Genomic DNA, 12,704 nt, shown 5'->3' with positions numbered 1-12,704 from the left:
AGTTTACGAATTTAATGAACATGTCTTTATTCCATTAACTCACTATACTATGCCAATTTAACCCACATAAGCCCAGTTGAAGAAGTTAGTAAAAATATTTTTCGTTAAATTAAACTTTCAATTTTAATCATTAGTTTTATCATTAAGAGTAGAGTTAGTCGCAGCATTAGTCGTATTTGGTGTAAGTATTATACAAGTAGAAAAAAAAGAGAAGAAAATCAAAAACCTTGGCAAAAGGTTCCACTATAGTAACTGAGTACAGTGCGACAGAAAAACGGACCAGCCTGATAACTTTTCCTTTCATGATCGGATTTAGACGTTCTGGGACTCAATCTTAATGGTTTGAGGGAATGACCTCGAATATACTATTTACTGAGTGCTGACGATATCCTAAGTTACGAAATCAGACACAAAAACGTACTTTCTCTAAATAAGCATACATTTTTTCTCTCGATGCATTCGGATTTCTGACTCTCAAAATATAGGAGGCAGCCGCAATCTAGAGAATAGGGTCACAATAGCTTTGGTCAGGAAAAAGTTTGAACCCCATATGTTAATTTAATTTTTTGCGTATTTTGCTGTATCTCGAGAATTTTTTATGCTCATTGAAAAAAGTTTAAGCGCAATTATAAAAATCGTTTAACCAAAGATAATTTCGTGCCGAAATTGTTTTTTTAAACGTTAATATTTTATGTAATAACAATTTAAAATTTTTTGAATTGTAAGTTATACAAATGTTTACATCATTTTAAAGTATCGAATTTCACATGGCGAAATACAAAATTGGAGCGAAATCCGTCGATTAGCTCCCGAGAAATCTAATTCTAAAAAAGTCAATTTCTCAGGAACTATTCAACCGAAAATTTTGCATTGTGCCATATAAAATTTACATTCGTTAAAATGATGAAAAAATTTATACACCTTACAATTCTCAATTTATTTAAGATAAGTTAACTAAAATAATAAAACAAAATAATAACTGATTATTAAAAAATATTTTTTGCATGGAATTATCTTTGGATAAACGAATTTTATAATTGTGTGAAACAATTTTTCACTTCATTTAAAAAGTTTTGGAAAAGTGGTGAAATAAAAGTACGTTTTGTGTTTGATTTTGTAACTTAAGATATCGTCTGCATTAATAAATTAGCATATGTGAGGTCACCACCACGAACCATTATGATTGAGTCTTAGAACGTGAAGATCCGATTATTAGATCAAAAGATATTCAGGGTGATTCTTTTTCTTTCCCCTTCTTTTTGGCGCACTCTTCAGTATCCGGTATTACTTCTCGAGAAAGAATGAAGAAGCTTGTTTTTAAAAACACGGGAATTATAGGATAGACTTTTAAAATCACTCGTTCATTTTCTTACTCTGCCCGTGAATTTGTAAAATAATTTTCCCGTTTTTCATTTTTTACGCATTTTTTTTTTTAAATTTGCTGAAAACAGAGCGAATAATATATGGTATAAGGTTTTGAAAAAAAGTAGTTGAACAGTTACAGATTTTGGTATGGAAAAAATTTAAAATTCGGAAGAAAAAAATTGAAAATTCTGGTTTGAGATGCAAAAAAAAAAAAAAAAGTTTCGAATGACGAAAATCTTAACATTTTATTTTTTAAAATTTTAATTCGTGATATTGTACAAGAAATTGAAAATCTTTCAGGTGTCATTTCGTAACGACAACGAGGAAACATTTTGATAATCGGAACTATTCGTATTTTACAACCCCAAAAGTTGGGTCTCAAATCCTTAGTTTTCAAATGTATTACACCATAATTGTGAACAGAGTAATTATTACCATTCAGAAGTATTAACCTTACGAGTACTTATATTTGCTAAAAAATGATACCCATTAGAATATGAAAGATATTTACTTCTTACTCATGACATCCGAAGGGCTTGGAGGAATATAATGTTAAGCCACATTTTCAAATATTCCAGGCTTACTTTAAGTACCACACGTGGTAATTTCGGAAACTTATAAAGGACCTATTTGGAAACTAACTGATGGTACAGTTTTATGTAGAGATGTCACCTTTTGACAGAGTATTGCTTAGTACTACATTGACTCTCTAACCTAACCCTTCCTTTCCAAACTGATTTCTATGTGTGAGTGTCGGACTTTAAAATGTACAAAAAGCATTTCCTACCTTTACCAAATGCAATAAAATTGATAAAATTCTTGACACTGAGTAGTCTATGGGGTATGAGAGAAACTGGATCATTCATGGAAAAATGAATTCCAGCCGATCCAACATGATCTTGAAGATTTTCACCTACCGGCAAATCGGCTATGACAGGAATCTGAAAAGATACAATTATTTATTACTTTTTTTTGAAACTTAATGAATGAGCTACTCGTACAGTGATGAGGCAGAAGTTTGAATCAAAATTGCTTTCAGTTTATCTATATTGTTCATATTTCATGTATGTATGTTTTTATATAATACATTATTTTAATCCAATTAGCAGACTTCACTCTCTACTTGCTCCACTCGACAATCCCCATAATTGCTTCTCAATCATCCATTTCCACAAAAACACATTTTATGTTCTAAATATACAATTATTGCAGCTTTATCTAAGACCATTTTGTTACTATGTTAATTGTAACGAAACAGGCAATTATCAAGATTTGAAAAATAATAATCTGTACTTGGAAAAAAAATAAAGGAAATAACCTAAGAAATGGAACAGCTAAGGAATACAGATTATGTGACTCAATAAGAAAAAATAAAAGAGTAGACATTTTACTCGTTGACTAGCTTATGACTATTCAATCAGGGAACAATATGTATCGCTCTTTATTAATCTTTTTATGTTTAAAAATTTCACTATAAATGTTAGAATCTGGCAGTATTTAATCTCTCTCTTTTCCTGTATTGTTACTTTTGATTGACATTTACTCGAATAAAATAAAGAAATGAGGATCTCGTGAGGGAAAAATAAATTTTCTTCAACGATGGATAAATACTCATTATTTGAAGCACAAAAGCTGAAAAAATCTTGAAAAAGTATTTAAATTTTCTATTACATTCGAATAAATTGGAGTTTCGAAGGAATTTATTCGCTCATAAAAATGGATCTTTCAGCATGTCAAACCGTAGTTGCATTTCAACAGGCTACAGATTGATCAAACATAGTATTTTTTCTTACGCATTTAACACTTCATAATTCTTGAACTCATTGTCGAATTTTTTTTTTTAATTCCCTCGTATCTTTTTCTACATACCCTAGTCATTTCAAGTTTCTAAGTGCTATAGATTTTGAGCAGCGATGCAAAAAAAGGGGGGTAAAATTTGCAACAAAGAACTTACAATTGTCATAATTTTCAAACTAATTTGAATTTTGGGGAAAAAAAATCTTTAAGTTCATAAACATGTATGACCTTTTTTGCATACCCATTTACAACTCAGTAATTGCAGTCCTGCGGCCTGTAAAGTTCTGGTATTTTTTACTACAGTTAATAACACTCTAACTAATTATCGAATGTTCACTTTTTTTTTATTCTTTGCATATTTTTCTACACATTTTCGTTATTTCAAGTTTCTAAGTCATATAGTTTTCTCTCGGCAAAAAAATCAAATGTAGCCTTCAGTTGAACACCCAAAATAACGACCCTTGCGTTTTTTCAATAAAGAGAAATACTCATTAAATCATTATTCAATTTAAAAATAAGTAAGTGATTTTTTTTCTGAACGTAGTCCGAAATGCGTGTTGAAGAACATGAATGTGGCTCATGCCATATCACTATATATTTTCTTAACTACGCAACTGAGCTCTGTTCATTTTTTTAAATACGCACTTTAAGCTGTGATCATTTTCCTAAACCTGTATTTTGAGCTATGGCTAAAATTGAAAGCTCACTGATGAATGGTTAAAATTTAGGAAAAAAAATATCAGTAAAATGACTCACTTTAAGAACTGTATAAGAGTTTATCTTTATTATTTGAAAAATGAAAGGTGTGATTTCATTATGTGTAGTGAAAAGATTCACTTAACGGAACAGTTAATGTTTGCTTCGCACAAAAAACCTGGAAGTGATACTCACGCCAAAAAGTGATTTATGGATGTTCTCTACGTGTGGATTTACTTATCTGGAAAAATTATTCTGTAATAGTGCAAAGAAAGAGTTTCCGTTAGAAATGTTTGTTTTTCTTCAAAAAAATCAAATTTTTCGTTTTTGAAATATAGGAAAAGGGAAAATCTATTTAATTTTGAATAATTTGTGCATGAAATAATTAAAAATACACTGTACCAGACAACTTAGCAGTGGTGACTCAGTGTATAAAGCGCTCGCCTCCTAATGAGGTATACCAGGTTCGAATCTCAGCTTTTGCTATTCGATATGAATTCTGCTCCCGACTGACACCGACCGCAGTGCTTACATAAAATACCCTCAGTGGTGGAAAGATAATGGGTTTCATTCCCCTTGCCGTTGGGCTATTAGTGGAAAATGTTCGTGGCTTCCCTCTCCCCGTAACGCCAATGCGGGTTGGTTCCATCAAAAAGTCCTCCACAAAAGCTAGGTTGTGCTAATGCCTGATCCAGGAGTTCCCCTATTTTCTGGATTGGGATCAAAATGACTAGGTTACGAAGTTGAACCATGATAGTCGTAAACTCTGAATTAGGTCGTCTGTTCAACGTTGGTTATAAAGTTAAATAAAATCTAACTTTAGGCGCAGTATTTCAAGCAGAAAAACCTTCGGTAAGTTATATACTATGTCGAGTGTAAAGGATGAGCAGATGATGCCTGTTGCAATGAAAAGAAGTATGTTCAAAGTTTTATTTGTGATGTTTTTTCTTCCATTTGATCTATAAACTAATTTTTTCATTTTTTTAATGTATACCCGGTTTAATCCGATCTGGTTCAATAAATCCGGGTCCTAGCATACTTCCAAAAAATAATTTGACCTCCAAAATACAGTCTTTTTCACATTAAATATTCTTTATTTTCGGAATGAAAAAGCTACTTATGATTCAAATAAAATTTTAAGTAATTATATTAGCATAGATATTTAGGGTATATGAGAAAACTAAAGGACTCAGCTTTATGAGCACCTTATTAAACTGGCATTCACTTGATGTTGTAGTGTGAGTACAAGCGCCGTATTTAGACGATATGCACGTGATGACCTGTGTGTATGAGCGCCGTATTTAGTCAAATTCATTTTAATAAAATTATAAAATGATGAGTAAAATTTAATTTCGTATACGTTTTAAAGTTTTATGATGGAATTAATTTGAAGATTTAAGAGGAGGGTCATCCCTCAATAGGAAATGGTTTTCTGAATTTCAGGCATTTATTACTTTTAAGCTGAAATATTTTTCTTCAATTTCATGCCAGAGGAAACAAAAGGATATCATTCATAAATAACTGAATATTTTTCTTCAATTTCATGCCAGAGGAAACAAAAGGATATCATTCATAAATAACTGAATATTTTTCTGAAATATTTTTCTTCAATTTCATGCCAGAGGGGACAAAGTGGTAACTAGAAAAAAAAAATACTCACTCTGAATTTTTTTAATTGTTGTCGGGGTCCAATTCCGGAGAGCATCAAGAGCTGGGGAGAGTTCACTGCACCAGCTGATACAATAACTTCTTTACGAGCATAAACTTTGTAGAGTTTGCCAGCACGTTTGTAAATCACACCTTTTGCACGTTTAGACTTGTCTATTATGATCTACAAAACAGAATAGAATGAAGATGCAAAGGAGGATAGACTACGAAATTTTCACTTTTTTTTAATACAAAATTCCACAGTAGGCACTATTTAGTTCTTACTGTTCCTATTACCCTAAAAGTTCTATAAGTTAAAGCGTATTTATGTAAAAAAAAAAATTGCATTGAGGCGAAATTAGTTTTTGCAAAATTTAAATGGATTTTTCTCACAATTACGTTTTTTAAACTCGTAGACACAATAACTCCTTTAATTTTCATTTCATTTATGCTTAAAAATTTAACCGCTTATTTATTTAGGGGGTGTTCCTATTCACTTACTTGGTGTTACCTTCCAATCTATAATAGATCCATACAAAGCTTTTAATTATTATGCTTTCAAGCTCTGTCCTACTCATATCGAAAGAGTTTAGCATAAAGGGCAAGAGCAATTTTTACGATACTTACTTTAACGACAAAACTTTTGATGGCGATATCTAGGTTAGGCCTTTTTCCTGCCGACGATAAAAATGCTTTGGAAGTGCTGCAGCGTGTTCCTCTTCTGATTGTTCCTTGAGGAATGGAAGCACCTACAGAGAGAATTTAAATTTGTCAATAACGACACAATTTTTTTAAAAAAAGTATAAACATTTAGGATCGCAAATTAGTACTGAAGCAAAACGTTAATTTGAAATCTGTCGAATCAATAGTAAAAGATAAAAATCAGTTTTACTTCTTTATGGAACTTGAAACGATTTTTAATGATTGAATGTGTTTTTATTTTTGAAAGGGATTCCAAAAGATATGTTACGCTGTTGGAATTTTCATTCTGAAATGACGGTAAAATGACAGGCAGCAGTCTGTCCATCCGATTAACCATTACGGTTAGGAAATATTTTTTTTTAGCTTTGCGGTTTTCAAACCGTTTACATAGGGTACGGTTAGGAAACCGTGAATACAAAACTGCGGTTTTGTAATCATTTACAACAAGCATAGTTTCTAAAATGAAACTTGAAGGGGCATTGCAGCTCTGTGGATTAGCCGTCTTTGTGTAAATGATAGTTTCGTATTCTTATAGTTTAGGATTCGTGTATTGAAGAGTGCAGGACACTGGAAACTGTTAATGCATTTACGGAATGAAAGAAATATTGTAGTATCAACGCTGGGAATCGAACCCCTGTTCAACCGGTCATGAGATGGACCGATTAGCTCTCTGACCCAGTTGCTTGGAACAAATTGGCTTCATAAGGTGGTCTTAGTTGGAGCGTATAAAATTCTGATTGCTTAACCGTATTAGGAAAAAACAATCCATTAAGTTTTTTCTCACACTTAGCAGTTTGAATATCCTCTTTTGTTATGGTTATTTAACTGTTTTGTTTGAATATGGTAAAATAACAATTAAATGAATTGTTATATAACCATTTTTACCGAGAAATTTCTAATAGTGCAAGCATGGTAATTTGAAAGTCCCAGTATAAGCTGGAATGTTGAATAAACATTAGACCTAATTCTGCTGCAATATGTTCTGTCTCGAATCAAATTGCGTAGTCCTATGCTAAGTCTAAGAAAAACATCTTCGAATTCTCATTGCGTAAGATAATCAACAGGTTGAAAAGGATCAAAGATTTTATGAGCGAGCGCAATAATTCTAGAGGCTATTTCGATAATATGGAAATGAAAAAGTAATCATTTCTATCGAACCAATATAGTGTCATAAATGAGATTACTTTTTGCAGTTTTTTAACTCTTGAGAAATCTAAATGCTTCAAAAATATATTTTGATTTAGTGCAAAAAACCTTTAGTTTAAAAACTGATATTAAGCTAGGGGTATCGACGTACTATCTACAAGACCTGCACCTTTTTTTGCACTAAATAATCTAAATTTCCTTTAACGTATTATAAATAAATATCTTATTGAAGCACAGTAAAAGTGTAGAATGTTTGCAAACATTTTTTTTTACTAATGGTCCCCGTGACGTATCAAGCTATATTAAGAAACAGTTCTTTTTCAATAAAAAAAAAACATTTATTTCACAGCAATAAATACAGTAACGAAATTAAATTTTCCGTAACGGGTTAGTAATTAAATATAGAAAATGCCGTAACGGGTTAGAATAAACTTACAAAAAAACAGAAAATCCCGTTAGTATAAGACATCAAATCAAAAAAATATCTTTCTAAAAACTCTCTGATGTTCCATAAAATCTCGCGCTTTTAATTTATCTCTTTATGTGTTTATTTTATTTTATTCATGCTTTTGCTAGCCCGATAATTTTTAATATTCTTAGACTTTATACCCCTCTATTGACACTCGTCATTCGGGTATGAGTAGGGCAGATTTTTTTAGCCACTCTTTAAGGGGGCATTACATTAGGTGGGCTAATGTTGCTCTCACAGTAAAGACAGATAGTTAAGAGAATGATCCCTGCTTTGTCCAGGATTCAAACCCTGGACCTTTCTGATGTAAAGTAGGTCAGTTTCCTGACCACTATGCAGCCCGGTTGGTATGTTTGTAAACATAAATACATGTATTAGAATGTTTGTAAGCATAAATACATTTATTACAAAATAAAATAGAAAAAGTGAAAGGATTGAAAACTAAATGACTCGCTGGAAGAAATGATTTACAAAAAATTTAGAAAAATAACTCTTAGAAACTAAATTTTAGTTGAAGCTGCTTTTGAATTTTTAATAACTATTATTTTCATCATACAATAAATGAGAAAACAATGCACAATAGATAATCAAAATAAGAAGGCATTAAGATATCTGTACGGATAATGCAAAATAATTCTAATCTAACTTCAGAGAAAAGGTTGCGGGAAAGTTTATGAAAACGCATTAAAAATAAATACTAGTTAAGTCGATGGATAAGTTTCTTTTTTGTTTTCTTACATTTTTTGATTTTTATTTAAACTTCAAAGATAAGTAAATAAAAATCAGTGTCTTAGGTTTGGAGTATTTACTGTTCCGCATGTCAAGGACCTTTTGTATAAGCCTTGGATATAATTTGAAAATACATACTATGAGCTTAATTAGATTTTTGATTCACAATTCAAGAATTTTAATTTTTCTTATAAGCTATTATATATTTTTCATTAAAAAATAATTCAATTACTGAAGTAATTGAATTATTGCATAGTGAAGTGAGAGTTTGAAAGAAGACAAACGTTTGGATTCTGGTAGGTTTAAAAAAAAAAAAAAAAAAAAAAAAGGTTGCTTTGGCAAACTTCAATAGAATCAAGAATTAGGGAACGAATCTCGGAGCTGTATTTTTTGGGAAATTAATTTAAACTTTTTGCTTTTCGTCTGTATTTTTTTTTTCTTACCGAAACATTATAAAATTCTCCATATAAACAAAATTGCTCAACAAAAAATGCGCAACACAGAAATATACAATGAAATAATTTATCCTTAAGTTTAACATTTATTTTTTATAAATGAAATTTAAAAATTGATATGGTAACTAAAAAAAAACTATTCGATTCGGTCTCGCACAATGCTGAAAATTTCGCAGAACGAAATTGTCATGTCGAATTGTATCTCCATTTTTAGTTGAAAAATAAAGATAATTTTGTTCTTGTAAAACAATGTACAGTGCGCAAGAAAAAAAAAGAGAAGAAAACCTAAGTAACTTTTGATCTATTGATCGGATCGTTTTAGGACCTTAATCTGAATGGTTCAAGGGGGTGAACTCAAATATGCCAATTAATGAGTGCAGACGATATTTTAAGTCATAAAATCAGTTGTTGTTGTTAATTTACGTCGCACTAGAGCTGCACAATGGGCTATTGGCGACGGTCTGGGAAACATCCCGGAGGATGATCCGAAGACATGCCATCACAATTTTGATCCTCTGCGGAAGGGATGGCACCCCCTCTTCGGTAGCCCGACGACCTGCGCATGAAGTCGAGCACTTTACTGTAGCACAGTTTAACGAGGACCAATACCGCACACCCTCGGTCCCTACGCAGACTGATCCAAGTGGTCACCCACCCACACACTGACCGTAGTCAGTGATGCTTGACTTCGGTGATCTCCTGGGAATCGTGTCTTAACGATCAGTCCACTGCGGGACGTCATAAAATCAGAGTTCTTTGTCTCAATATATATACCTTTTCATTCGATGGATTCCGATTTCGGACCCCCAATATATAGGGGGTAGCCGCAATCTGTGAAATATGAACCCCATACTTTGGTCTGGAGAGCGATCCAAAGTTTGGACCCCTTAATGTGAATTTCACTTTTTGCCACCATTTCTCGAGAACTTTAAGCGAATTGAAAATTTTTTGCTGACAATTATAAAATTCGCTTATTCTCAACTCCAATCAATATAATAAATCTAACCAATAATAAAGATAATTCAATACAAAAAAATACATTTCAGTAAATATTTATTTTTTATTATTTTATTTAAGAATAGTCCGAAAACTTTTGAATTGTAATGAATAAAATTTTTTACATTATTTTAAAGTATGTAAATTTGCAAGGTAAAATACAAAATTTGTGCGAAATTGGTTGAATAGCAATCGATAGTTCCTGGGAATCAATTTCTGTAAAATTGATTTCCCAGGAACTATTTGATCGATTGCACTCAAATTTTGCATTTTGCCGAGCAAATTTACTTATTTCAAAATCCTATAAAAAATTGTATATCCTACAATTGAAAATTTTTTCCCACAATTATTTAATAAAAAATAATAAAAACTTACTAAAATTTATATTTACTGCAAATTTTAGTAAGCATTTATTATTTTTTGCATGTAATTATCTTTGGATAACCAAATTTTATAATTGTGGGCAAAATTTTTTCAGTTTGCTTGAAAAGTTCCTGAAATATGGCGCAAAAAGCAAAACTAACATTAAGGTGTGGATCGCTCTCCTGACCAAACTATGGGAATCCTATTTCCTAGATTGCTGCTACCCCTATATATTTTGATGGTCAGAAATCCAAATCCGTCAAAAAAAGTAGGTTTTTTTTTCCAGAGAAAGTAAGTTTAATGTATGGTTTCATAATTTAGAATATCGACTGCACTCATTCATTAGCATACTTGACGTCACTCCCTTAAATCATTGAGCCATAGAACTTGAAGATCCGATCATTATATTAAAAGTAATTCAGGGTGGTCCGTTTTTTTCTCGCTCTCTCTATATAAATCTGTCACATGTATTCAATAACTTTATAATCAATTTCGATCCGCTTTGGTTTCGTAATTCATATTAATATTATTTTTGTGCTATGTGTTTGATTGATTAAACAAACTCATTTTATTTTAAGTTTTTTTTTAAAAAAAATTGCGTCCTTCTCCTGCTCTTTCGAACATGACAGTCCATCAATACAATAAAGTGGAGAGCGTCTTAAAATACTGCAAAGCATCCTTGAAGGTTCCATATTAAGAAATTTAGAGTACCTAAAAGAATGATTCTTGTTTTATATCGGAAAAATAAATTTTACTGACTCTTATGTATACCCTAGCTTATTGAAATGAGATATTTTAGTGTTACTGAATCGCAATAATAGAGGTGGGGATACTTTACTGTAAAAGAACATTCTTGGTGTTATGAAACACCTAGATCCACAGGTTACGCAAGACGTTGCACTACACCACTTTGGTGGAAAGTACACTGAAACAAAATCTGCTACAGAAAAAAAAAACTGTCTGCTGGTGTGCCAGTATAAAACAGTTTATTTTACGAAAAAAATCTGTTGTTTAACGTTGAACGTCTGTAGAGAAGTACTGTTATTAAAAATTTTTTTCAAATTTTAACAAAAAATTGCTCTATAAAATAACCATCTGAGCTTTGTGGACTAATAATATCATAGAGTACTAATAATATGAGTAGACTGCTCTCGCGATGGCAAAATCACACTCACTTTGAAACCCTTTCTGATTGAGCCACTCAGCACGTGACGAAAATGGAGGAATGAATGGTAAGCAATGTAGGCTACTTATTCCTATATTTGGCGATGTCATATTTTCTCGATATCATGAAATGCATTTTGAGAAGGCACCTTTCATTAAGAGTTTTTTTCATAGCGGCGAAATTTAAGACAAACGTCGTCTTAAATGACGAAATTACTTATCTTTTAAAATAAAAAATGAAATAAATATTTACAGCATCCCTTTTTAAGCTTTCATTCGCATCAATTGAATTTAACAAGTTGGGCAAAAGTTTAGGATATTTTGAGAAAAATTTAATAACTTCTAATAAACATTACATAACTTAAAAATTAAATAACATTTATAGTAATAATTTTTTTTAAAATTTTTAAGTAAGAATATTAAGGTATGTTTTTGGCATATGAGATAATCATAATCAAAACAAAAAAATCCCTTAAACTTTATTGTTGTGAACCAAAAAGTACTGCTAAGTTTTATATAGTTCATTATAAGACTTTGGTATCGACTTAAAACATAACAAACGACTGAAAAAAAGTCTTTTTTTTTTAAATAGAAAAACAAAACAAAATGTTTCTCGCCTCTTCTCTTTCACGCCGCATCAAAGTCAACAATCACACCCGTTCTTAAAAAATCATCAAACATGAGATCGTGTTTGAAACGCTTTGATTGAAAAAAGTTTTGATTGGAAATTCATGAACCGGTGAACGAGTCTCCTGATAAGGCTGCTGGTTTCTGCATGTAATGCATGGTGAGCAGTCTATCTATATTATAAGTCTATGGTTGGTACGAGAGGAGAGCAGTACCAGCCAATAACGGGATTCAAACCCGGACCATCTCAGTAAGAGACGAGAACTATGTCCACTTAACCACAGCAGTAGTGGTGTTTGGATATGAAGAAAAATCTAAAACTGTCTTTATCTTAAAAGTCTTATTGAAATCATATTTAAGTGTAAAAATGTTTAAAACTATATTGGCCCATCCTTATAAAATGCTCGGCAATTAAACTTTGCGAAAAATATCTGAAGACAGGTAATAATCACTTAGAGTATCCATTCTACAGTGAAGCCAGTTTATACGATGTTCAAAACCATAAAACAATTTCTGAAAAATAGGAGCAAGTATAAAGAAAATAATCG

General features: G+C 31.5%; 1 protein-coding gene across 1 annotated transcript in view; it reads right to left on the bottom strand.

Annotated features, from left to right (window-relative positions):
* LOC107451282 (glucose dehydrogenase [FAD, quinone]) overlaps positions 1-12,704 on the bottom strand; it is a 39,506-nt gene that overhangs the window by 12,753 nt on the left and 14,049 nt on the right. Inside the window, exons 5-7 of the mRNA XM_071180252.2 lie at positions 6,133-6,254; positions 5,519-5,689; positions 2,153-2,306 (exon numbers count right to left, since the gene is read on the bottom strand). Of these exons, the coding sequence (XP_071036353.2) occupies positions 2,153-2,306; positions 5,519-5,689; positions 6,133-6,254 (447 nt within the window). The remainder of the gene's footprint in view (positions 1-2,152; positions 2,307-5,518; positions 5,690-6,132; positions 6,255-12,704) is intronic.

This window comes from Parasteatoda tepidariorum, chromosome 1 (genome assembly GCF_982258835.1).
Source record: "Parasteatoda tepidariorum strain Cologne lab strain chromosome 1, Ptep-v5.0, whole genome shotgun sequence".
Lineage (NCBI taxonomy): Eukaryota > Metazoa > Arthropoda > Arachnida > Araneae > Theridiidae > Parasteatoda > Parasteatoda tepidariorum.
This window is presented reverse-complemented; position numbering and strand designations above follow the sequence as displayed.